At 42.8% G+C, this 27,751-nt stretch overlaps 1 protein-coding gene and 1 long non-coding RNA gene across 2 annotated transcripts in view; both read left to right on the top strand.

Annotated features, from left to right (window-relative positions):
- The window catches only part of LOC143982402 (uncharacterized), a 120,255-nt gene that overhangs the window by 35,145 nt on the left and 57,359 nt on the right, over nucleotides 1–27,751 (top strand). The window lies entirely within an intron of this gene.
- On the top strand, nucleotides 249–11,284 carry PDIK1L (PDLIM1 interacting kinase 1 like). The gene is made up of 4 exons (XM_077481070.1): nucleotides 249–370; nucleotides 3,881–4,012; nucleotides 5,622–5,917; nucleotides 7,309–11,284. Exons 2-4 carry the CDS (start codon nucleotides 3,928–3,930, stop codon nucleotides 8,041–8,043), a joined length of 1,116 nt encoding a protein of 371 aa, XP_077337196.1. The 5' UTR covers nucleotides 249–370; nucleotides 3,881–3,927; the 3' UTR covers nucleotides 8,044–11,284.

The following is a 27,751-nucleotide window of genomic DNA, read 5'->3' as shown; positions in this document are numbered from 1 at the left end:
AGCTCTGTTTGTGGGAAGAAAATGATAACAGTTTAGTTTGGGTACAGTGTAGCATGACCATGTAATTGTCATTCAAATTGAAAATTGCTGTGGGCAGGAAGGTGTATAAGTGCCCGGTATTGAAGTGGTTCCTGAGGTGACCGTGAAATCGTCCCTTTCGCTTGGTGACGTGAAGCTCCTCATCATGTCTCCAGCCCCCGTCAAAGCTCCGCACCGCCTCAGTCTGTTCCTACCGTTAGATCACGGCGTTACCCCCTTCCCTCCGCGCATGCGCGGCTTTCCTTTGTTTGACGTAATGCGCGGTGCACGCGCTTGGTGTGTGAGCGCGCGCGAGGCAAAATGGCGGCGGCCACAGGAGAGAAAAGCTGAGGTAAAGAGCGTTGAAAATGGCTTGTTTTTAGCCGCACACGTATATGACATCCTGTGCCACCGCGGGTACCTGTCCTCAGCACCTTTCTATAGGGGAGTTCGAGTCTCTGCTGATGCATGAGGAAAGGGAATTGAGCCTTCATTGTAGGAAAACGTGTGGTGAATGCTTGAACAATAAAGTGTTCTCACATACTGGGGCTGTAAGGTGGTCTGCATAGCTGGAGGTGATCTGTCTCCAGTCAGGTGTGTATTGAGGAGGATAGTGTAGATATTGGGGTGTAGTGATTGGGAGCTGCCCAGCTCTCCCTGGTGGTGTTGTGTAGACAAAAGATCCAGATGTCTAACCTACATTGTGTGACTGGCCTGCTACTACTACTGCATGATGAGGGAACTGCTTGTCAGGGCTCCTGATTTCACTCACAGGCCACAAAAGGATATTTCTAGAAAATTCTGCCGATTTATCACAAGTTGAATCTTAGATTTCATTTTTATCTTTGCCTTATTATGGGGGGTTAGCTATATTTTTGCTAATCTCTGTGACTGATCTCCTTGTGTTTTTCACTTGAGGCCTACATGGATTGTTTTTAGATGATCTGATGGAATGATTCATTGATTTTATTGTATAGACAGATCACGTAGTGTAGTAGACTGTGCCAGTTCCCAATGGGTTAATTGTTCTTTTTAACCTCTCGCCCTTTTTTTTTTTTTTCCATTTGTATTTTTTCACTGGGTTATACTCAACATACGTACGGTGCTGCTCGGCCACTTGCATGCCAGGTCCTGTGCCGCCATCTTTCTTTCTGATGTCATAGGGAGCTAGTTGTCTCTTCTAGGTTCTTGTAGTTGCGCCCCCCCCCCCCCCATGATAAGTTGTCAGGTCAGCTCTCCTCCAGTGGTTGTTTGTAGGCTGAAGATTAGACTAGAGCAGTGATTCTCAACCAGGGTTCCTCCAGAGGTTGCTAGGAGTTCCTTCAGCAATGGGCCATTTCTACCTCCTCGGATAAGTTCCCACCGACACCATTGATCTTTTTAACTATCTGTCAGGAGGTAATTCTTTCCAATAACCACAAGTGTAAGGACCATTCTTCCCAATGACCATCACACTAATGTATCAGAGTTGTAGAGTTCTAATTTTTAGCAGGGGTTCCCTGAGATTGGAGAACTATTTCAAGGGTTCCTCTGTGTTGAAAAGGTTAAGAAAATCTGGAGTAGCGTGTTGAAAAGGTGCAGAATAATTTTTTTATTTTATATATTTTTTGGAATAAAGGTATGCTTTAGGCTAGGTTCACACCACTGCATGCCGTGGCCCCGTGCAAAATCGCACATGTTCCCACATAGAGAAACGTACTGCTATTTGGCAGGGGTGCCATGCAGCTCGGTGCGATTGGAAAAAAAAGGGGGCCAAGGACTTCTTTTTTGTGGTTAGTACAAGCTGCTCTACATGCTGTGCACACAGATGTGAACCGAGGCTTAAGTGTTCATGTGGGTTTCCTTAAGGCCGGGTTCACACTGGAACCGGCTGCGGATCGCACAGGAGTGATGTGTGTCCCTGTTCCCGGGGTGAATCGGGGCCGAATCTAGCCCTGAAACATAGTTTCTGCAATGGAGATATGTGAACCAGCTTCATAGGGAGCGTAACTGGATATGGTTCACATATCTCCGTTGCAGAAACGCTGTGCATCTTTGACTCCGTCTCCTGCTATGTGAAGAAACCCGCATCTAATTCGCATAGGTGTGAACCTGGCGAATTAGATGCTTATAGGATACTTATTATTTAATGTATTTCTAAAGCGCCATCAATTTACGCAGCGAGGAGCTTACAATCTAAGGTCCTTTACTCATTCATATACTAGGGCCAATTTAGACAGACGCCAATTAACCTACCAGTGTGGGAGGAAACTGGCGTACTCAGAGAAAACCCATGCAGGAGAACATGTAAACTCCAGGTAGCAGCTAGTGCTGTGGTTGGGATTCGAACCAGCGATCCTTTTTACTGCTAGGTGAGAGTGCTACCCACTGCACCACTGTGCCGCCCCACGAGTACACCTTTTAAGTTGGCAATACATTGTTCAAATTTTGGTTGGTCCCTGATGAAATTTGCTAGGTGTGTGACCATGTTGGCCCATGTTTTTCAAACAAATGAGCTATGCAGAACATTTTTGGGTCAAATGGCAGCTTGTAGTAGAATATCCTGACAGCTTTTAGAATATTATACTGTGTGCAGTCACAGCTTTCTGATGGGACATCTCAGGTGAAGTCAGACTAGGATCTAAACATACCTGAACTCATCATTGTTAGTGTGGTCCCTAACTAATCTCACAAAGCACCTATCCTGGGACAAACACAAACCGTAATAAATAGATTTACGGCAGATATGCCTGAAGGTATCAAATTCCTTGTTAAAGCAGTACTAAACATGCATAATAAAAAATGTCTGACAGGTAGGATTTTTTATGATGGGAGAAATCCTATTAATTTCCTCTGTCATAAATCCTTCTCCCTAGCTGTCAGTTTGTTCTGAATGTATACTGAGCTGCACATTCCTAGTTTAATGCACGTTTACAAGATGGCTCTGTGCCGAAACGATGTGACTCCTGTGCACATGTGTTGGCGTGACCTCATCCTGGCCCAGCCAATCAAGTGACCAAAGAATCTGAACCTGGAAGGAAACCCGGGAGAAGATGGAAGCGTCTGACCTTTTTTTTAGAAAACTGCGAGTAGGCAGATTTTTCTTGCTGAAAAGACATGTTATGTCTCTTCTGTAGTAAAACAAACTTACCTGCCTTCTGGCAGCTTTCTACAGAATGTACACTGAGCTCCTGGGAAATTTTGTCTGTTCTGGAATGACCGACTCCTGTGCACAAGTGCAGAGATGACACGACCAGGCTCTGCTCCTCCCAGAACAGTTACTTTCACGTGAATGGGACTTTGCTTGACTTGGAATCCAAAAGCATATTTGTAAATCACACTACTGTGCAGGTGTATTTATTATATATCTTTATCTCTACATTATAACTGGGCTTCTTTGTGTCTAAGCCTTGCAGTTTGCATAGTTCTGTGGATTAGCCTTATCACAGTATGTAGTAAGGTGGTCCAAACTAAGACACTAGCTAGTTAATCTATATGCATGTAGCATGAGTTTACATTCATGAACTTGCCCATGACACTCACACACAGTATGCAGCCACCAGAGTCCAACTTGTATTAAAAAAAAAAAAAAGAAAAAAAGAATTTTGGGGGAAACGACTAAATGTTCTAAAATTTGCCTTCTTCCAAATTGTGCATAATAGGTTCAATTCACAAAACATTCATGGAGAAATTAGGATCTTTTTAGTCATCTGACTGAACTTTCGAATCTGAAAGGATTGCGAAAAAAAATTAGCTGTCATGCTTTTGAGAATAAAAATTCGTATTTTGGTTAATTACAGGAACTTTGTGAATTTAGCCTTATGTCATGTAAATATCTGTTACTTTGTTCACTGATTTAAATATCTACTGGATTTTCCCACAGTCACTGTCTACAGATGTAGCAGGTGTTATTGCACCCTTTTATTCGAAATGCAAGCTGCTATTTGGCGTAGTGGTGTGATACTGAAAATTCCTGGTGAAAATGTATATGATGTGAAAGCTTTTTCAAGTGAAGGTAAGAAGAAACCTCTCGTAGATTGTTCTGCATGCAGATGTTTATATTCTGAAGCTAACCTTTCCAAATGCTTAGTTGTATTGTATTGCGTGGAATGCATCAGGAAGGTTTACTTATTAGCAGTTATATTAAAAAATGTAATATACATTTTGAGTGCAATTGGCTTTCATGAATGCCTGCTAGCTTGAAGAAATTACTTTTAATATCCTTTTTTTTTTTTTTTTTTTTACCTGTATGGACTCCGAAGCAAGGAAACTAGGAAAACTGATGTACAGCAGGTATCATAGGGTACCTGTTCCTGCATTGCCAGCAAAACCTACACCCCTAATCCCTTGCTACATCCCTGTGATAAACCTGTTACGTAGGGGTATTGGGAAAACTGCCCACTCCCATCCTTCCTCTCAAAATGCAGCACTTGATGCCTGAATGCCCGGTCACCAGACCTACAAATATCATGTGATGTGGGGCTGGTTCATGCCTATCCCTGACTTATAGAAAGTCTGCATCTGTATAAAATTTTCTGGGGTGCCAGATTATAAACCTAAACATAACTGGCATCATGTTGATAGACATCTGATGTCAGTTCTGTAAATTTCCTTGCTGAGGCTTATGGGATAATTTTTAGTTGTATGTTTTTGTAGTGGTAAAGTATTTGTATCCTAATAAACTACCTGAGATGGCAGGCGGGAGTCCAAAAATCAGTCTGGAAAGTTTGCACTCTGGTCCATCTGCAATCTCTCATAACCTTTGGTTGGTGTTTGCTTAACAGAATACCTGAAGTTTTGGGATTCCTGGGCCACTCTGAAAATGTAAAATTGTATCCATGCACCTAGATCGTTTGATATGGGTTCTAAGGGCCACATTAAATTGACCTATTTAAACAACCTAACCTATTTTTAATACTCTCTCTCTTCTAGTTAAAGCGGGGTTTCACCCTAAAGTGGTACTTCCGCTCATCGGAACCCCCCTCTCCCCCCCCCAATGGCACAGTTGGCACCTTTCAGGGGGGAGGGGGTTGCAGATACCTGTCCAAGACAGGTATTTGCACCCACCTCCGGGCATAGATTCCCATGGGAGTCTATGCTTCTTCCTGTCCCGGCAGACACGGGTCCCAGAGACAGTGCGGACCATTCCTATTGCGTGACTCGCGCATGCGCAGTAGGGAGCCGGGAAGTGAAGCCGAAATGCTTCACTTCTTGATTCCCTCACCTACAACGGCGGTAGCAGCCGAGAGCCGAGCGATCGATCGGCCTCGGCTGCTGACATCGCTGGACCCTGGGACAGGTGAGCGTACATTTATTAAGTCAGCAGCTGTAGTATTTATAGCTGCTGGCTTTTAATATATATATATATCTTTTTTTTTCCCCAGTGAAATCCCTCTTTAATGTAATGCTTAAATTTTCTGATTTGTACTTACCAGTGATGGCTGTAGTGGTAATTTAGAGCTGTACATCGATGCATGACTTAATCTACTTTTTTTTATTTTTTTTAAAATGAAAGTCAGATTTGTACATGCGTAGAAAGTATTTAATGACAATTTTAAGGACTGATACTGTAAATTATATTGGAGATTTTTTTCCCCTAACCTATCATTTTTTTTCCCATTTAGTAAGTATGAAGATGGTCAGTAGCCAGCCTAAGTATGACCTTATAAAGGAAGTAGGCCGTGGCAGCTATGGAGTGGTGTACGAGGCCTTAGTTCGCAGGACATGCCAGCGAGTTGCAGTTAAAAAAATCCGCTGCCAAGCGCCAGAGAATGTTGAATTGGCACTGAGGGAGTTCTGGGCATTGAGCAGCATCCAAGGCCAACATCCTAATGTAATTCACTTGGAGGAGTGTGTCCTGCAGAGAGATGGGACAGTTCAACGCATGTTACATGGATCCAGTTCAGCACTTTACCTTCCGGTGAGGAAAAGGCAGAAAGAGTTAATAAATGTTTCGAGAACTGACACATAAAAATAGGGCTGATTTACTGAAAGAGTAATTTCCACCCTAGCCTTGTGATCTTATTCAGTTGAACCTGATAGAATAAGTAAACTTAAACACAAGGTAAAATAAAAATCTCTACTAAATTTAGCTTAGTATGTTCCTTCTTGCCAGTACACTTGTTTTCAAGATGCTATAAGGACTTAGACACAAGGCTGGTTTGGGTAGTCTGATATGTGGCATTGGTCTCTGTTTAATCCAAATGATTGTCTAAACTGCATTTCTGAATGTCATGCAGAACAGTAATAGTGGTTGTATGATGACAGCATACATGGTGACATGTCTTGTCCCTTCAGTGTTTACACAAGACATTTGCTTTTACATTTTGGTCTGAAATGGCCTAAGGCTACATTTGCATGGGCGTTTTGCCACAGTGGGAATAGCTGCAGCAGGAATCCATGCAAAGTGTGACCTGTCATTGAAGTGTATGGGCTCGATAGTCGCAGGTAGCCACTCGAACCTGTCACAAACTGCAGCAAGAATTGATTGATTCTTGCCGCTGCCATTCACGATGTGGCAAAGCACCCATGAAAATGTAGCCTAATCTGTTGCAAACTTGGCACATGTATGGGTGTGCTGAGGAGCCTATACATTTTTGGCGGCACAGTGGTGTAGTGGTTAGCACTCTCACCTAGCAGTAAGAAGGGTCACTGGTTTAAATCCCAACCACAACACTACCTGCCTTGAGTTTGCATGTTCTCCCTGTGCTTGCGTGGGTTTCCTCCGGGCACTCTGGTTTCCTCCCACACTCCAAAGACATGCAGGTAAGTAAATTGGCCCTAGTATAGGAATGGGGACCTTGGCTTGTGGGCTCCTTGAAGGTAGGAACCCAATGTGAGTGTGCAAAGTATAGGGATAATTGTAGACACTCACTCAGGTTGAACTGGGTGGACTGGTGTCTTTATTCAACCTTACTAACTATGTAACTATTTTAGGCCTGTTCCCCATGTGAGTGTTAAATGGGAGTCCATTTGTATGTGTGTAGAATGCTTTTGAGTATAATATTCAAACGTGACTGGATTTTATAAGTCTTTCTTTTATAATGTTATTAATTTTAAAAGCATAAATATGTGCAGAATATATAAAAAAAAACCTTTCATTTTTACTTTAGAGGAAATTGTGTATTTTGTTCTGTGAATAACGATTTAGTTGTGTTATGTATTCTGTGCAAGATTAATTAAATATTCTCCTTTCTGCATTACTTTGGTTGTTTGGCAGATTTATATACCAAACTCCAATGTTCTGTGCATGTGATTTGGGATTACTAAATAACTTTACCTAATTTCCCAATTATATTTTTTTTCTTGAAGTTGGTGGAAACCTCTCTAAAAGGCAAAATTGCCTTTGACCCACGCAGTACTTATTGTCTCTGGTTCGTGATGGATTTTTGTGATGGAGGGGATATGAACGAGTACATCTTAACTAGAAGACCAAGTCGTCGAACCAACACCAGTTTCATGTTGCAACTAAGTAGTGCACTTGCATTTCTACACAAGAACCAGATAATACACCGTGACCTAAAGCCTGATAATATTCTGGTGTGTAAAGCACGTGATGGTATGGATGAACCTACCCTAAAGGTGGCTGACTTTGGACTGAGTAAAGTATGTTCTACTTCAGGCTTGAACCCTGAAGAACCAGCCAGTGTCAACAAGAGCTTTTTATCTACTGCATGTGGCACTGATTTCTACATGGCACCCGAGGTGTGGGAGGGTCATTATACAGCAAAAGCAGATATTTTTGCTCTAGGAGTAATACTGTGGGCCATGCTTGAGCGCTTAACCATCTTGGACAGTCACACCAAAAAGAGATTGCTTGGTGGCTATGTTCAACGAGGGGCACAAATTGTTCCAGTGGGAGAAGCGCTGCTCGAGAACCCCAAAATGGAATTTCCTATTCCCATCAAGAAAAAAACCATGAATCGGCGCATGAAACAATTGCTGCAACAGATGTTGTCTGCTAACCCTCAGGAGCGTCCAGATGCCTTTCAGCTTGAACTACGTCTCATTCAGATTGCCTTCAGAGACTATACATGGGAAACGTGACATCCACTTCTAAGTCTTATTAGTATTTAAATGAGCTGAGATTTGCAGGGCACCTTGAATGGAAGTAGACTTTTTTTTTTTTTTTTTTTTATTATTATTACAATGCCAAGCTAGTTATTACAGTACAGAGTTGGTACTGAGGGAACGTAGACGTAGAAGAAAATTAAATGTTAGTGTTCTATCTGCCCCATTCCTTACCTTTCTGAAATGCATCATTCTCCTGATTAGCGATTTCAAATTGGCAAAGGTTACCACGTCTGGGGTAATGTGAAAATCCAATTTAAGAGAGTTCATTTGTCTAGGTTTTCTAAATGGTTTCCCCCCCCCCCCCCCTTTCTTACCTCCAACTGGGCTGCTACCATATTTACTATCTCATAGATGTAGGTTAGAACTTTGACATTGCACATTCCAGTGGGATTACTGGACTTCCCAAAGAATGTATGTGATCAACTGCTGCTGTATGAATTGTGCGTGGGTTCTTCTGAATGTGTATTTATACATAAAGATGCATGTCTCTTGCTGTCATTTTTTGACATCTTCATAAGATGGCAGTTTGGTTAGTTTAGTTATATGTTAAAAAAAGAAAAGGCTGCTTTATTCATTTCTGGCCTTTTATCGAGGAACACTTGCCTATAACCTCTGCGCATACCGTTCTGATTTTCTGTGGTAAGCCCATATCTGGGACCTATAAGGATGGTTTGTGTAGTCCTGACACTTGGTGCGAAGAGCCTTGAATCTTGGAGCAGTTTCATTTTTTCACAGATATTGTAAAGTAAGGAATATTTCAGCATTGCACATGAATGTTTTGTGTTTGAGGGTAAATTGTGTTTATCTCTTTATGGCTTATTCACACCTATACATGCCTGTAAGGGAAATGTGTTTCATGAATGAAATGTACCTGCACATGATTATAGGCCTTTCAATACTCTGCCAAATTTAACTTGGTACAATAATTTTCCAATTCCGAGCCTTGCAGTAAATCTTATACTTTGGTTTTGTTTGCTTTAAGCGCATGAAAATAAGTGAAATGGTGTTAATGAGTCCATTAAGTAGTCATTGTTTCAGCCAAAGTATGATGCCAGCATAACATTTTACAGTCCACCAGCTCATACACAAAACAAAGTAAGCCTTTAACATATATAAAGCTATAAAGGGCTGTAGCGGCAACTTCAAATTAAAAGCTGGTAGTGTAACTTTCCTGCATGTATTTCTTTCCTCTTAATTCTTCCCCTAAGGGCTCCTTCACAGGGACGTGTCCATGTACGGAGCCCGCTCAGCTCAGCGGGGGCGCGCTCTGACAATCCCCGCTGAGCAGTAAGATGACAGGTCTGTGTCTGCACACTTTGCAGGGATGAACCTGTCAGAGCGCCGCTCTCCCCTATGGGGGATTGGATGAGGACGGACCGCAGAGTCCGTCATTCGATCCCCAGACGGATGGAAAAGAAGGTTTTACCTCCGTTACACTTTTTTGGAGCGGGTCGGATGTCAGCAGACATGTCTCCACTGACATCCGACACTCCATAGAGGTCTATGGAGCATCCGTTCAGATCGGCTTAAACTGACAGGCGGACCTCAACGGATCGTTCATGTGAAAGAAGTCTAAGAGTGGGGGCTGAAACCCAGGTGCACTTTGTTTGGAAGCTGTAAATTAAGTTACCTTGTCCTGAGGGAAATATGAAGTCTACCATTACTGACTTCTTTATGAAACCTCTACTTGATGGTCTGTCTCCAGCTACAATACTTTGGCTTTTGGAGTTTGAATAAGCAAGCCGAATCCTGATCTGCTTACATTTTCAAGGTCTGTAAAGTAGAACATCTTAAAGCCTCTGAATCGGTATGATGGTCAGGAAATCCCCTGCAGTATGCATGTGTGTTGGTAGGCTAGTAAAGCACTTATATTGCATCCAGTGCCAGATCTGTGACTTAGGCTACTTTCACACTGGGGTGTTGCTGGCGGTAAAGTGCCGGGGCAGCTTTAACCCCCGCTAGCGGCCAAAAGAGTGTTAAAACCGCCCGCAAAGCGCTGCTGCAGCGTCGCTTTGTAGGTGGGTGTGCAGCGCTATCCCATTGTTTTCTATGGGAAGGGGCACTTTAGGAGCGGTAAATACAGAGCCCCAAAGATGCAGCTTGCAGGACTTGACTGTCCTGCAAGCGCACCGCTCCAGTGTGAAAGCCCTCGGGCTTTCACACTAGAGAGACAGCAGCGGCTGTTTCAGGGCACTTTGCAGGCGCTGTTTTTAGCGCTGTAGCGCCTGCAAAGCGCCCCAGTGTGAATTTGTTGCATGAAGGTAAAAAAACCTGTGTGCAACAGCACCCCCTAATATCTGAGCCCCCTCTCGATTCAGCGCTGTCCACGAGAACCTTGCCTCTCTCAGGACTCGCACTCCTAGTTGTCTTTTGATAGCAGCAGTAGCCATTGGCTCCCGCTGCTGTCAATCACAGCCAGTGAGCTAATCAGGAGATGAAGGGGGCAGAGCTGAGCCGCAAGGCGACTCGGTGTGAGAATGGACACAGCCATGGCTCAGGAGCACATCTGCTTGGGTGCCCCCACAGCAAGCTGCTTGCTGTGGGGGCCACCCGGCAGGAGGGATGAGCCAGAAGTGGCGGAGTGGGACCCCGAGAAGATAAGGATCCAGGCTGCTCTGTGCAAAACCCCTGCACAGAGCAGGTAAGTATAACCTGTTTGTTGTTAAATAAAAAATAAATGCTTTAATATTGCTTTAAAGAGGTTCAAAGTCTTCTTTTTTATTTATTTTTTATTTCACTTTTAATGCTGGAAATGTATTAAGGTAAAAAAAAAAAAAATTTTAGCTTTAGAACCACTTTAAAGATGTAATTGGCGGTAACGACCTTCCCATGAAAATAACTCTGGAAATAAAAAAAAAAGATGCTTGCAGGCAACATGCAACTGCTGCTTTTTTCCTTATGCTGCCTTAATAGCTTTATATTTTGTGACGGGCTTGCTTTTTCTTGCAAAAAAATATTACCCCTACCTCTCATCTATTTATAAGAAAAAAAAAAAGACATCCTTGATCATAGAACACACAAAAATAATCTAATCGTCATTCACCTTGATTTTTAGATATATTTTTCTTTGTAAACATTACAGAATATATTTTGACAGATGTTAGGGAAACAAGGTAAAACTTAATTTATTATAAAATGTCACTGTTAATAGTGTACAGAATCTTTGGATGTGTGTCTGTGTAATAGTGTTTGTAAAGCACGTTGAGCTACATAACTCTTGTCTGTTTTTTTTTTCTTTTTATTTCCTTTTACCTAATCTGCCTAATGACATCATGGCTTTTGTCCAGCTTAAAAACAAAACGCTTTTAAAATTTTAAATGTGGTGGGGTAACGCCCTTAGAATGCAATTCTTCCTCGAGTGTGGCGAAACAGACTTTGTACGGAGATAAGCACAAACTGTCAAAGCAGCTTAATGCATATTGCAGCCAAGGTGTGTGTGGTGTGTTTTTTTTTTTTTTTTTTCCTTTTTTTTTTAAATCAATACAGGCTCAAATTCAAGGCACAAAAGAGAAAGTTAGTTGAAAAAAAAAAATTACTTGCTAAACTGTGAATTGCTTAGACTTCTGTTTGTTGTAACTGGCCACAATAAAAAAAAAATATATATCTGCTACATTCTGTGTATAGCATTAACGCAATGGTTTTTGTTTTTCTGCGTGCCCCCGCAACATAGTTGATCCTGCGAGTAGATCCATTTTTCTACTTCTGAGCTGTTCAGCAAAAGTGAAAGTTACAGGGATTGGTACAGACCATATTACATAGGTGGTGGAGGTTACAGTGCCTAGCTTTTATTTATAAAACACTTTCTCCACAAGAAAAATAAATGTTGCTCTAAGGCTGTGCCTTGGAGTTGGTGGGGGGGGGGTTAATGGTTAGGCCATGTTTTTACCTCTGCTACCAACTCTTCACTCCTAAATCGCAGTGGGAGGGGGTGTACATATGCCATGGAGCATTACACCTAGGCAAAACTGATTCCCCTTCCCTCCCCAACCCGTAATGTTTGGACAGTACCGCATACTGAGCAGTGAGGAGGCAGCGTAATGCCTCATCAGAACCTGTTGAGTGCCCTTTTGAAAAGAAATCCACTGCTAATTGCAATTCAGAGGGCACCACTTATGTAAAGCGGCCTAACTGTATTAAGAAAATATAAGCTGGAGTGTTTTTTTTGTTTTGAATTAAAATGGAACTTTACCCATAACAATTCATTTTCTTTATCAAACTGTTAACAAAAGAACATACATTTCACATTAACCCTGTATTTTTGTGGCCACTCAACAGGTGGGCCTTTCGGCCATGCAGCCGCATATGTTTGCCATGCTGACAGCGAGCTCCCTGCAGGGTAGCTGATGTGGATTGATGGTGTGTGACAACCAGTCAGTGGTCGCATGACTTAAATGCCTACCTCCATCTTCCAGCATTTGAAGCTCTTGAGGGGCTAGAAGGCGGTCCCTGTGAAGAGGTTACTAATGCTACTAAAATTGGTGTGTGTTATAAATTGCCTCCAGCATTGCTCCTTTTTCTTTGCTGTATGGTGCCATTTTGTTGAAGCCCACAGCACTACTTTAATTGATACTCTCCCCCTCTCCTTTGTTCTCAAAACTGTGCCACTTTTTTCTATTAAAATTATGTACATTTCCAGCCTTCATTGTAGGGGTTGACTGACATAGTTTTTTCAGGGCCAATACTGATTTTCGGCTGCCTTTCAGGCCGATAACAGGTACTGATATTCTGTACATCACCGTCACCAGATGCATATCACTTGCCACTGCAACCTGCCACCCAGGTGCAGTATGCCACCTGTCACTGTCACCTGCCGTCCAGATGCAGCATGCCACTGTCACCTGCCACCCATATGCAGCTTGTCACTACTTGCACTACTTCTGGCGGCGTTTGAGTGGGTAAACTTACACATGCGGGCAGTGAGAGATGACATAAACATGTGCTCGCGGCTGAAGCTCTGTCAAGAGCAGCCTTTGCGACCCTGCGAAGGGGCGGAATAGTGGTGATGCGAGGTGGGCAGTGAGAGATGTCATCTCTCTGCTGTCTGCTGCACCACTGGCAGAGACTGCAATGAGTTCCGCACAGAGGGGTGGAGGTCTGACTAATATCGGTACGTTTCTGACCGATAATTTGAAAAATGTAAATATCTGCTGCTCCGATAATCAGTTGACCCCTACTTTATTGTATGTCTTGGTTAAGTTAGGGCTGATTCGCGTCGGGAATTGTCAATCGCCATACAGTTCTGTGCGATGCATTTTTAGCCCATTTATTTTGAATCGGCTGAAATTGCACCACACCCAAAGTAGTACATGCGCTACTTTTTGGAAGCTTACTGCATTGCATGATACTTCTGTAGCATGCGATCTAGTGCCAGCAAACACACTGCATTTGTGACTCAAATTTCGGGTGTCATTAACTTTAATATCGATACCCACTGCAGATCGCTACAGTGTGCTTTGAACGCTATGCGAGAAACGCACACTAAAATCAGGTCTCCTGCACCACGTTCTGATGTAAACGGGCCTTACAGAGGGAGGCTGACAGAAGCTTTACAGTGCTGAATTTCACAGGCTGCCAATGAGAGAGAAAAGAGAATATTGGGGGAAAAAAAGATAACACTATCCTTGTAAGTTAAACTACCTTAGTGTCTCCCTGGCAGCAAAGTTTGTCCTGTCACCTCTCCTGCTTTTCTTTTCTTCCTCTCTAATCTGTGTTCCCTCTGTACAGTCTGTCATTCTTGTTTCTTTCCCCCTTCAGCAACAGTAAGGCCTCATGCACACTGGATATTTTTACAGCTGCTGTTTGACTTTTGGTAAAAGTGTGGCTATTTTGCGTTTTATCAGTGTTTTTGACCCATAAGCTTTTGTGGGAATATATACTGCTGAAAAACCCATTCTACAGCTTTCTACTGCTAATGCTACTAGTGTTTTTATAACGTCCTGTGTGCATGAGGCCTAAATCTTAATGCTGTCAGTTGGCCTCTAGGGGCTCTGATTTTAGGCACAATGTTGAGAATAGAGAGCAACTGAGCAAGGTGAGAGGGCTTTACTGAATTTTAAACTGTATAGGCACTTATTTTTGATGTTTTGCATAGCTATACCTGCGAAAGGGCCCAGCTTGAAGTGATCTCTCGGGACTTAAAGTACAACTAAAGGCAAAACGTGTGTGGTTTTTTTTTTTTTTTTTTTGTGAACACCGATTTAGTTATTGCTGTCTATGTCCCCATTAGGGAGATTCACCCTCTCTATTTGTCCCTTTTTACAATTATCATTGAAAGTGAAGATAAAATAAAATCCCAAACTTTGAATTCTCCCCAGAAAAGTAATAGGAGGATACATCTTCTGTCTTGGGGGTCACCAAGGAATTTCCTTAACTTACAGGGGTTTTCTCACTTCCTGTTTAGCTATGGGACAGGAAGTGATGGGAAATTTCTTCAATGGGACACAGATGGCAAAATAAAAATTTGACAGAGGTTAACCCTCCCTCGCTCATCCAAAATGGGGGAAAAAAAAAGTTTTGCCTATAGTTATACTTTAGTTTTCTGAACACTAGCTGTTCACTTCCTGCTACGTGAGTGTGCCTAGGCACTTCTATGCGGGCTTCAGGCGCTTTAGCTGGAAACGGCCTCTAAGTGCCTAAAAACAGCCTCCCATTCATTCTAGTGTGACTTTTCACACTCGGGCAATGCGCTTGTGAGCGCTCTATAGCTCCCAAAACATCTTGCCCATTGGAATGAATGGGCAGCGCTTTCAAAGTGATGCAAAACAGGAGTTTTTAACCCTGTTTGGGGGCGAAAAGCAGTGCTAAAGAGGTGCAAAAACGTGCAGGTGCTTTACCGCTAACAGCCGGTGCTTTCAGTGTGAAAGCAGTCTACAGTACTGCTATATCTGTCTGCTAGTCTCTGGACAGACGGAGTGAGATTTGGTGATGTCGCTACTGTGTCTCTAATGGCTATCTGACATGAGGAAGCCATACCCCGTCATGTACCCCAATGGCTGCCTCCACGCAGGGACACAGTGAATAAGGCATGGCAAATCTGTAATGAATAAAGAATAGCTTCAGGGGGACTACAGGCAAAACTGGTGCCTAGGCCTTAGGCCGCTTTTTGCTTTTTTTGCCATGCCTTCAGGAGTTCAATTCTACTTTTAACCACTTTTGGCCCAGGCCAGTTTTCAGCTTTCATTGCTGTTGCACTTTCAATGACAATTGCGTGGTCATGCAACACTGTACCCATATGAAATTTTTGTGTGTATGTATATGTATGTATATATATATATATATATATATATATATATATATATATATATATATATATATATATATATATATATATATATATATATTATATATATCTCATTTTTTTTATTTATTTTTTGCTCAATTTCTGTTATAGTATTTTGTAAATTAATGTTCATAAATTTAGGCCAAAATGTATTCTGCTCCATTTCTTTGGTGAAACTAACCCATATCTGTGTTTATTATTTAGTCTGTAGGGAATTTTATACTATAGTACACAAACTATGGTATATACAGTGTATCTGAAAATCAGTCCTAAGGGCCTATCTAATTTCTTGAAGTACAAATATCCCCCAAATTACCCTTCTTTTTTTTTTTTTTTTGGGAAAGTAGACCGTCTGAGGTATTTAAGTGGCATGGTGAGATTTTTAAAGTAGTCATTTTTTCGCAAACTACAATTACATTTTTATTTTTTTTATTTTTTTTTTTTTATATACTGTCACCAGTGCAGTATAGCGTCATCATATAAATGGTGTGGTGGTGATCAGGGACACTTTGGTGACCAGTATGTAACAACATTATATTTTTTTATGAAATCTTTACAATTTTTTTTAACATTGTGACCAGTGCAATACAGTAATACCATAGTAACACTGTACTACTTTGGGGAAGTTGTCAGGGTTTGTTTTTTTCTTTTTTACACATTTTATTGCTTATACCAGTGAATTTTCACTGTTCTAAGCAACTTTTTTCTGAATGAAATTCAGTGTTTTACAGTGTTGTAGTTCACTGTGATTAGTCACTGCTAACCACATGGTACAGATGGGCTGTGATTGGCCCTGTCTGTACCATGCAATCAATCGAAGCTGTTCATTGTGTAAAATTGTCATGTAACCTGCTCTGACTAGTCACAGTGATCACATGGTACTGGCAGCAGCCGGTGCTCTGATCATTCATCTGCTGTGTCTGGGGGACGCTGTGGGTGACAGATTGCACCGTGGCGTATTTCGGGAGGATGTCATGTCTACCTGCAACAACGAATGTGTCCCCTGGCAGTCATTTGATTATAGGCTGGGTGGAAACTGGTAAACATAAAAAAAAAAAAAAAACTACATGTGTATTTAACCACTTGCCGACCAGCGCACGATGATGTACGTCGACAGAATGGCATGGGCAGGCAAATGGGCGTACGTGTACGTCCCTTTAAATTTGCCGCCCTGCCATCGGGAGCGCGCTCCCGCGCTGGTCGGGACCCCCGTGAGTCCGGTCACGGGACCCGCGGAATCGATCGCCACGGGCATCCCCGCGATCGTCTCACAGAGCGGCCGAATGAAGAAATGCCGTTGTAAACAACATTTCTCCATTCTGCCTAGAAACTAGTGACGCTGATCTCTGCTCCATGTGATTGGAGCAGAGATCAGTGTTCACTAAATGAAAGCCCAACCCCCCCACAGTTAGTAACACACCCCTAGGAACACTTAACCCCTACACTGCCACCCACTGGTTAACCCCTTCACTGCCAGTGTCATTTACACAGGAATCGCTGCATTTATATAGCAGTGATTACTGTATAAATGACAATGGTCCCAAAAATGTGTCAAAAATGTCCGATGGGTCCCCCACAATGTCGCAGGCACAAAAAAAAACGCTGATCGCTGCCATTACTAGTAAAAAAAAAAAAAAAAAAATATTAATAAAAATGCTATAAAACTATCCCTATTTTGTAAACGCTATAACTTTTGCGCAAACCAATCGATAATCGCTTATTGTGATTTTTTTTTTTTTTTTTTTTTTTACCAAAAATATGTAGAAGAATACGTATCGGCCTAAACTGAGGGAAAAAAATATTTTTTTATATATTTTTGGGGGATATTTATTATAACAAAAAGTAAAAAATAATGTGCTTTTTTTCAAAATTGTTGCTCTATTTTTGTTTATAGCGCAAAAAATAAAAACCGCACGGGTGATCAAATACCACCAAAAGAAAGCTCTATTTGTGGGAAAAAAAAGGACGTCAATTTTGTTTGGGAGCCACGTCGCACGACCGCGCAATTGTCAGTTAAAGCGACGCAGTGCCGAAACGCCAAAAAGTGGTCTGGTCTTTGACCAGCAAAATGGTCCTGTCTGAAAGTGGTTAAAGTGGTTGTAAACCCTTACAAACCACTTTGACCTACAGGTAAGCCTAGATTAAGGCTTACCTGTAGGTCCAAGAAATATCTCCCAAACCTATATGGTTTAGGAGATATTTGCCCGAAGACAGGCACAGCTGTCTACGGCGCTTGCGCAGGCGCACTGAGCGTGGCATTCTCGATAACGAAGATGCCGCGCGTCTCGGCTCCCGTGCGCATGCGCAGGAGTGACGTCGTCGCGGCTTCGCTGAATGACAGCGGCGGAGCTGCTAGACCCACCAAGAAGATGGATGCGCCGGACTACAGGGGACAGGTAAGCCTAGATTAAGGCTTACCTGTAGGTCCAAGAAATATCTCCCAAACCTATATGGTTTAGGAGATATTTGCCCGAAGACAGGCACCGCTGTCTACGGCGGTGCGCAGGCGCACTGAGCGTGGCATTCTCGATAACGAAGATGCCGCGCGTCTCGGCTCCCGTGCGCATGCGTGGGAGTGACGTCGTCGCGGCTTCACTGAATGACAGCGGCGGAGCTGCGAGACCCACCAAGAAGATGGATGCGCCGGACTACAGGGGACAACAGTGACTTCGCTGGTTCCTGTGTCAGGTAAGTGACACATAATGGGCTACTATGCGATGCATAGTAGTCCATTATGCTTTGCCTTTGCAGGGAATGAAAGAGGAAGTAAACTCATCAGGGTTTACTTCCTCTTTAAGGCTAAGCTGCCCACAGGATGGCAACACACCTGCACAATTTTACTGAAAATTAAGTGTTGTCTCCCTATTACAGAAAGTGGAAACATTATGAATCTCCTGGCAGAATCAACAGTTAATCAAATTTTACTGATACCCAGAAAAACAATTTATTGTGTTAATGCTAGTACACCTTATGCCATTTTACATTTTTGCCCATGGGTATATTTAATCTGCAATTTTGATAGAAATCAGGTTAACTTGGTTGTTTGAGAAGCAAAGACCTCTATTATCTGGAGTTGGGAAAACAACTGTAATGAATGCTAATGTAAGAGCCATGTGCTGGCGTTTTCTTCCCATGGAAACGTAATGCGTAGATGTGGTGTTCAGTCTGGCCAGGTACTAGATTGGCCTCATGTATACATTTCAATATAGTATAAATATATAATACAGATTTTAGGAAAAAATTCACTACTAATAAATCACATTGTGTAATTTTATAAATGATTGTCCTGGGGGGAAAAAAGTAAGCCTTGCTTTGTATTAAAGTAGACCTATCCTTACAATGAACACTTCTATACCAATAGGGGACAAACTAACTTTACTATTTTGCATTATAATAGCGTGTAAGACGATGCCTCCATTTTGCCAAGTATAATAATAAAAAAAAAAAACGCACCCCCTATGCTATGCCATGTGATCTAATATCTGGGTAGCTCAGATTCACAGGTTATCCAGCTAATGGATGCGTTGTGGTTACCCCTCATTACAAATTGTAGAGTCTGTTTTCAACCAGAGAGACTGGTAGACTTGCAGTGAGAAGACTCACAAGGAACAATGTGGAACCAGGGTTTGTATGCCCACACGCATGTATATAATTTAGAAACAAGAGGTTTACAGTATACCTGGGAAAAAAATATTAAAATCATTAGTTTAGCCTTTCGGCGTTTATTTAAAGTGGAAGCATAAAAATGGAAGCCTGCTCTATTGAAATACCGTCATCCCCCAAAATCAGACCACATTTTATAAGTAAAGCTGTTAGGAGAAAAAAAATACCTCAGCAGTGGCTTCTAACACTACCAGGAGCTGCAGATGATGTTGCTTTAGCTGCCAGTGCTTGAATATTGGAGCTGAAGCTAATGTGGTCAAAGCTATGCTACTACTGATTTAAAGTGTTTGTGAAGGCATTTTTCTCAAATCGCCTTTCAGGACAACCTTGGAGAGAGTGCAGCTCCACCCATTTTCCAGGAAACACATGCAGCCTTTAAATCCCTCCCCTTCCACCATGACTTCAGTTATTGTGTTTCCTCCACCATGGTGGAAGCGCATGCAGATGCTGTGCTCTTTCCAAGGTGGAGGGAAAAGGCTTACCTTTGTGATTTGTGTGCAATGACCATCCCAGCCCCCCCCCCCAGTATGGGAAGGGGTGTTCCGGAGTCCCCAATCTCTCCAGCTCAGGGGATGCAAGGGCCCGCAGGAAGCGGCATCTATGATCCTGGGGTCAGCTGGCATTGCTCTGGTGGCCGGGCAGGTGCCGCTGCTGGTCTGGTGTGTCCCGCATGGTGGTCCCGGCCGGCAGGGATGAGGCCCAGGTAAGAGGGGTACAGTGGTACCTTTTTTATTCTTGTCCATATGGGCTTATGTTGTGGTTGTTTGGTTTGGGATCTTCCCTGCAGGGAGCCTGTGGCTGCATGGTCAGAGGTTACTCCGTTTGGACCCTGTAGTTTGGACTTGCTGGGGGTTTGCACTGCAGGGCACGGTTTTCCTTCTGTCTGGTGGTCTACCTGTGCACAAGGGTTGAAAAAGTTGTGTTAGGGGCCCTTTAGGTGAATTTAATTTTTCTCATTGCAAGAAAAAGCTTTAGGAAAATCCAAGTATTCAAACCCACCAAGTCAGCGGAAATTCCCTTCCTGCAAGAACCCCCTCAGAGATTCATGGCAGAAGGCAATGTGCAGGTCCGGTAGTAAGGACTTGGTTGAAGAGGAAACGTCCCAACAATACAAGGACTTGTTCTCTTCAGTTTGACTCGGGATGAAGGGGCAAGTACTCTTCCCAGAATGCTGTCGTAGTATTTATTAAGTGAAATGTTGCCAATAAGGGTGCCAAAAAAGGGGTGGGGCCATCCCACCGGGTGCCGCACATGTTTCATCCCAACGCGCCCCTCAGTCTCCCCTCCTTGTCACTCCTGTCTTACATAGCTTCCCCAGTGCCTGGTAATTTATTTCACGCTGTGTGTCCAGAGCTGGATCTGAATCGCCGTGCAGCCAGTTTCATCCCGGCACACCCCTCAATGTCTCCTCCCTCCCTCCCTCCCTCCTCTTGTCACTCCTGTCCTACACAGCCTCCCCAGTACCTGGTAAGGCATGTCCCGCTGTTTGTCAGAGCTGGATCTGAATTGCCATGCAGTCGATGTCCTGCCTCCTAGACCGCCTCTTGTGATAGACGGCACTCTGATCCAATGCTAGGAATCATTGTGCCTTGTGTCATAGGAGGCAGAACATCTTTACATTGGCTGCATGGCTATTCAGATCCAGCTCTGACACACAGTGTGACATGCATTACCAGGCACTGGCAGGCAGGCTGCACAACATGGGCACTGGCATTGGTGAGGCTACATGGCATGGGAACTGGCTGGCTGCTACATCTGATGGGCACGGGCATTGGTGAGGCAGCATGCCATGGGCACTGGTGGGCTGCTACATATGGACACAGGCACTGGTGAGGCTGCATTAAAGGCACAGGCAGGCTGCTACAACTGACTGGTAGGCTGCATCTGACAGGCACTGGTGAAGCTGCATTTGATGGATACTGGCAGACTGCACTGATCTCCTATACCCTGTCCGCAGTCTCTGACCATCTCCTGTACCCTGTCCGCAGTCTCTGACCATCTCCTGTACCGTGTCCGCAGTCTCTGGCCATCTCTTGTATCGTGTCCCCTGTCTCTGGCCATCTCTTGTATCGTGTCCCCTGTCTCTGGCCATCTCTTGTATCGTGTCCCCGGTCTCTGGCCATCTCTTGTATCGTGTCCCCGGTCTCTGGCCATCTCTTGTATCGTGTCCCCGGTCTCTGGCCATCTCTTGTATCGTGTCCCCGGTCTGTGACCATCTCTTGTATCGTGTCCCCGGTCTGTGACCATCTCTTGTATCGTGTCCCGGGTCTGTGGCCATCTCTTGTATCGTGTCCCCGGTCTGTGGCCGTAGTAATTACTATGTGGGTTATATCGGGTGCTGGACACTGGCACTCCCACTACTGGGAGTCCTCAGTTTTTTCTCCAGTGTCCTGTGTACTGAGCTCCACGGGCAGTAATCCTTTGATGAGAGCCAGCCATCCTGAACGGATCCGTTCTGATGTCTTTGTAATTGACTAAATTAATGGTACCTGGGCCTCGTCATCCGAAGACACAAGGTTTTGCTTGCGAATGCTTTAAGAGCTGGGCCCTGGGATCCAGTACTTTTTGGTAGTAAGGCCAATAAATGTTTACTGACAGGGTCTTCTCGCAGGTCCAGGATTGTGGGTCAACCTGAGTGTTCCGCGGTTCCTGAAGGTTTCATTTTAAAGGTCTCGGAGTCTACCGTGAAGGGTGAAGATTGTTGTGTGTTGTTTTGTTTTTTGTTTTTTTATCTATGATAAACCCTGCTGCGAGGTTAAGGTGGGGGAGATTTTCTCAGGAATCTCTCCTTCCATGTATTGTGTTGTCATGTCTGTGTCACCACTGGAGGCTGTATTGAGCACTCACCATTCTGACGCTGGTAACGGCAGAAGCTCCACTCTTCTCTCCGTTCAAGCCAGCTCAGACCCTCAGGTAAGAAGGGGAGGTCTTATCATTTCCTGGGCCCCAGATTGGTGATTTTGGTCTGTTTGAATGCCAGCCAGCTTTTAAAAAAAAATAAAAAAAAAGTTTTTTTTTGGCAAGTCGTGGCCGCTTGCCGAGCGCAGGATTTGGCCCCTGCCGCCGCCGGCCGCTATGATGCGGGCGCTAACACGGGAGATACGACTTCCCTGTTTGAAAGAGGAAGGGGGCGGGGCCGTTTCTGCGCGGGGGAAGCGTGGCTAAGCGACCACATGTGTAAGAAGTATTTTAAGCTGTGCAAGAGAAGCTGCTGCCTGGCATTGGAGGGACAGAGCAGAGTAGTTGCTGGTCAGGTTTGGTGACACAGGCATTCCCCTTTTTGACAACATTGTACTGTATAGCTAGGACTAATGGCAGTTATTGGGCTGTACTATAGCCTAGCAAGTGTTACATTCTTTTGCTGGTAGTGCCTCTGCTTTGTACTGTAAGCTATGAGTGGCAAGGGGGGCAGGAACTCCTCTAAGGGTTCTAAGGGGTCACAAGAAACTAAGACCTGTCCAAAAGAATGTCTGTCTTCCTCCTCTGAGAGTGTTGTGGCCGGTCAGATTGAGCCGTCAGGGGAAGCTGTTATTGCAGTTGCTCAAGACGCTTCAGTAGTTACATGTGTTACAGTATGTTACACATGAAGTGTTGTCCTCTACCATCGCTGGTTTAGAAAAGAAACTTGATGCAATTTTTTATTTTTTTTCTTATTTATAGCCACCTCAGCGAATCACCAAGAGAGACTTAAATCAACTTTACGTTCATCACTGTCTCTTATTATTAATCTTCACATCATTGTAGCTATGTCTTTTATTTGCTTTTTTTTTTATTTTTTTTATTTTTTTTATTTTTTTCCTTCATTAAAATTTTTTTTATCTAAATTTATTTTGTTTTAATTAGAAGTACTTTATTCCCCCACCCCTTATAATTATTTTCCCCCTCGCCCATCCATCCCTCCCTCCCACCCCCCTGCATGTCAGTAATCTTCCGTATTTCTTCTATGAAAAGGTCTTTATGGTCTTAATTGTGCTTTATAACTCCATTCTCTTTTGAATTCTTTCCAACCTCTCCATTTTTTAATAAATACTGCCCTTTCACCTTAATCTCCAATCCTTAAACTTTCCATATTAAATATTTCCTCCACCGCATCCACCCACTCCCATATCGTTGGGCAATCTACGTCCTGCCATTTCTTGGGAATCAGTTTTTTCGCCACGTTTAGGAGATGGGGGATAATTGTATCTTGATATTGTTTAACCCCTCCCTCTGTACCATGAAAAAGTACTATCCAGGGATCTACTTTCACCGTTATTTTAGTTATTTCTTTTACCATTTGCAATATCTTTCCCCAGTATATCTTAATTTTGGGACATTCCCACCACAGGTTTGTCATTGTTCCTAAGGTTTTACAACCCCGCCAACACTCGGCCGATCCTCCCTCTTGATATTTAGCAGTTTTATCCGGGGTATTATACCATCGAGATAAAAGTTTGTAATTCATGTCGGCGGTTTTATTATCTATTGCCGAACTATGTGTTAATTTCAATATTTTATTTATAGTTTCTTTATCTTTTTGTGCTCCTAATTCTTTTTCCCACTTCTTTCTGACTGGCCGATATCAACAGCCCATACATCCTTGAAATTGTACCTTTAGCCTTATGCGAGATACAGAGTTGCTCCACCCCAGTCAGCTCGTCTTCGGATCTGACTGGCTGAGGCAACCCCTCTATGAAGTGAGGCAGCTGGAGATAACGCCATCTATCAATCCACATCAGTCCCCTGTGTTCTAAGTCTTCTAGTGATATAAGTTTCCCTTTTTTCATAATATCTTTTATTTGTAATTTTTTCCTTTTTTTTTTTATCCAATTCCCACCAATTTCCCTTTTACCGGGGGGGAAAAACTCATTATCTTTCAACTCTATCAAAGGTGAATTATAGTGTCCATTTAATCTTTTATACACCTCGTCCCATATTTTAAGTGCAATCCGTGTCAACTCATTCGTGTCCGGGTCTAATACCCTAAATTTTGGAGGGTTCCATACTATCTTACTAAGTTGTGCCTTACTATATGTACATTCTAAACTCGCCCATCTTTTCTCATCCTTTTTCTCCCTCACCCATTCGGCAATTCTGGATCACACTACCGCCTTATAATAATATTGCAAATCTGGGACTGCCAATCCTCCTCAGCTTTTCTCTTGTTTTAAAACCATGTGGGAGATCCTTGATTTTTTTGTTAATCCATATATATTTACACATTAGGGATTTTATCTTAAGAAAGTAACTAGGGGGTATTGCAATCGGCATCATCTGAAATTTGTATAAGATTTTGGGGAGGATAAACATTTTAAACACGTTTATCCGGCCCAGCCAGGATAGAGATCTATTGACTACCCTCCTGAGTTCAGTTTTAATTTAGTTCAATAATGGGATGTAATTTAACTGGTAGATCTTACCTAAGGTGCGGGCCAGTTTTATTCCTAAGTATCTCAGTTTTTTCACCCACTTAAATTTACAATACTCTTGGATTAGTTGTACTTCTTGTTTACTAACATTTATATTGAGAATTTCAGATTTCGTTTGGTTAATTTTAAAATTTGATAATTTCCCATAGTCGTCAAGGGCCTCAATTATCTTGGGCATTGAGCTTGTAGGTTTACTTATATAAAACAATACGTCGTCCGCATATGCTGCAAGTTTATGCTCCTCCTGCCCCGCCATGATTCCTGTTATCTCTGGATTGTTTCTGACTGTCGAGAGTAGGGGCTCCGGCGAGAGCACAAAGAGAAGGGGTGAGAGTGGGCATCCCTGTCTAGTCCCGTTTTCCATCTCCAAGGGAGGGGAGGGAACCCCATTTATATTTATAGTTGCTGTCGGGTGATGATACAATGTTTTGATCCATTTGGCCATCCTTGGCCCGAAACCCATATTTTCAAGTGTCAGAAACCTAAATCTCCAATCGACCCTGTCGAAGGCCTTTTGTGCATCTATCGACAGTAGTAAGGCCGGGGGTTCCGTCTCCTCCCTCTGAGATAGCACCAATAGGGTTCTAACCCCGTTATCTTTGCCCTCCCTTCCAGGGACGAACCCTACCTGGTCGGGGTGTACCAGTGAGTTCATTACTGTCTTCATCCTACTTGCCAATACCTTGGCAAATAGTTTAGTGTCTGCGTTCAACAGTGATATTGGTCTATAACTAGAACACCTGGTCTCATCTTTTCCTTCCTTCTGGATGACAGTAATTGAGGCTGTCAATGCCTCTTTACTCAGTTCGTATTCTGTCCCGATTCCGTTCATATATTTACATAGTCTCGGTATCAGAATATCTTTGAACCTTTTATAGTATCCAATTGTCAATCCGTCAGGTCCAGGGCTTTTCCCCAGGGCTGAATCCATTAACGCCTTATTTATTTCTGCTTCTGTTATGGGGCTTTCTAAGTTGTCTTTATTTGTCTCGTCAATCTTGGGGAGTCTAGCATTCTTTAGATATTCATCTATTTGTTTTGTTTTCCCTTCTATCTTCTTCTCCTTATTTTTAACTGCGTATAATCTCTCGTAGTATGTTTTGAATGATTCTGCTATTTATTTTGTAGTATGCACCATGTCCCCATGTTCCATTTGGATTTTCTCTATATAGTTAGTGGCTTTTTTCTTTTGGAGCACTTTAGCTAGGTATTTAGTGGGTTTATTCCAGTCTTGATATCGTACTTTCTCTAGTTGATTGAAAAATGTTTTTGTTTCTTGTTCCATTAACCGCCGTAGTTCCTCCCTTTTAGATAATAATTTCTGATATATTTTTTTTATCCACGTTACCTTGTTTATGCTGTTGTTCTATGCTCAAGATTTCCTCCCTTAATTTATTACTCTTCGCGGAACGTTTTTTTTTTTTTTTTTTTCCGCGAACCCCAGGCCATCAGAATCCCGCGGATGTACGCTTTATGGGCATACCACAGGACTTGTCCAGATATCCCCCTCAGTCTCATTCATTGAAAAGTACTTTTCTAATTCTAAAAAAAGTACTCTTACTACTTCGCCTCCCTCTTTATCTAGAATTAAATCTTCGTTTAGACGCCACCTATAGGCTTGTTTGCTATAGCCAGGGATCTGCATTTTCATTTTTACAGGAGCGTGATCTGACTGTGTTATTTCTATACTTGTTTCCAGCACAGTCTCTAATACTCTATGTTCCACAAAAATATAATCTATCCTAGAATAGGTCCCATGCACAGGGGAGTAAAACGTATAATCCCGTTGTTTTGGATGTTGCATGATACATCAACTAATTGACTACTGCTCAAATTTAGATTTATCTTTTTTAATTGTGCGTTACTCCTTCGCTGTGCACGGGACGTACTATTTAGTCCAGGATCCAGGCAGAAATTCAGGTCTCCCATCATTACCACATATCCGCTTTTAAATTCCTGAACTTTGGCCAGTATTCCCTTTAGAAATTTTATAGGATTTTTATTCGGGGAATAAATGTTAATCAATGTATATCTTATGTTTCCTAATTTCCCCTTTAGAAACAGATATCTACCCTCTGGGTCCGTTTCTCTTCCCTCTAGGACAAAGCGAGTGTTTTTTCCAAATCCTATTGCTACCCCTCTCCCCCTAATTGTGATTGTGTCGCCATAATACCAGCTCGGGTAGTCTTTAGAGTAAAGCCTGATCTTTGATGTATATGAGATATGGGTCTTACATTGTTTTAATTCTTCCAAAATTTTATACCTTTTTTTTTTTTTTGCTGTATTGACGTTATATGACAGAAAGTTAATCTCCATTATTTTATTCTCCATATTTTCTATTTAGACCTTGTTTTCTATTTTTTTTCCTCGTGGATTTCACTACTGACATTACCCCCCCTCACCCTCAATCCCTCCCCACCCACCCCCATCGCCGCAACCCTCCAACCCCCCCTCCCCTTTTTGGCCACAATTCGGCCCTCGACTGGTTAATGGGCCTGAGGTCTCTGGCCATTTCCAAGTCTTTGGTGTTCCGAGGTGGAGTTCTTCGTTCTGCCTCCATACCCCCTCTCCTTAGATGTAACCTTCAAAAAGGAGGGGGGTAATGGGCCCGCCTCCCCTCCAACCGCAAATACTTACAATCCCCTCCCCCCCCACCAATCCCCATCCCCCCTCCTATAACCAGGCATCCAAGCTCTTATAATATTTCCCCATGCTCATCTGTGCAGCCTGGAAGAATTGGAGCTTGAATTCCCAATTTGTCGCAGAAGTCTCCTAACTCTTCTTCGAAACTCAACCTAGCAGTTCTTCCATCTTTAAATGCTAACAAACATGCCGGGAACCCCCAACTGTATCTTATATTCTTAGCTCTCAACTGTTCCAATAAGGGTTTTAAGAGACGTTTTCAGGCCAGAGTTTCAGGTGCTAGGTCTGGGAAAACTTGTATCTCAGTTCCAGCATATTTTAGTGGGGCTATTCCCCTAAGTTTTCTCCAGATATCCGTTTTGTCTTCATAATGTTTTGAATCTAACTATGATATGGCGTGATCTTCCAGTCTCCTCAAACTTTTTCTTCCCAACCCGATGCACCCTTTCAATCCTGGGAAATTCCTCCTCTCCTCTCCCCAGTATAGGACGGAATATGTCTTCCATGATTTCCCTTAGCTCCTCTTTCTTATTTTCTGGAACATCTCGTACTCTCAGATTTTGTCTTCTATTTCTATTTTCTTGATATTCTTCTCTGATTTCAATATGCTATTTTAGCTTGTTCCTGCACTTTAAGTCTTGAGCTTGTATATTAATTCTTTCTTCTTCTGCCTCTACTCGTATTAGTA

Source organism: Lithobates pipiens, unplaced genomic scaffold (genome assembly GCF_037356315.1).
Source record: "Lithobates pipiens isolate NorthernLeopardFrog02 unplaced genomic scaffold, aLitPip1_a1.2 Scaffold_16, whole genome shotgun sequence".
Classification (NCBI taxonomy): Eukaryota; Metazoa; Chordata; class Amphibia; order Anura; family Ranidae; genus Lithobates; species Lithobates pipiens.
This window is presented reverse-complemented; position numbering and strand designations above follow the sequence as displayed.

Excerpts from the sequence above, each read along its gene's own strand:
- PDIK1L (XM_077481070.1), top strand. The coding sequence starts at position 3,928 with ATGCAAGCTGCTATTTGGCGTAGTGGTGTGATACTGAAAATTCCTGGT. Across the intron at positions 4,013-5,621 it reads GAAAGCTTTTTCAAGTGAAG|TAAGTATGAAGATGGTCAGT; the intron begins GTAAGAAGAAAC and ends TTTCCCATTTAG. Across the intron at positions 5,918-7,308 it reads GTTCAGCACTTTACCTTCCG|TTGGTGGAAACCTCTCTAAA; the intron begins GTGAGGAAAAGG and ends TTTTTCTTGAAG.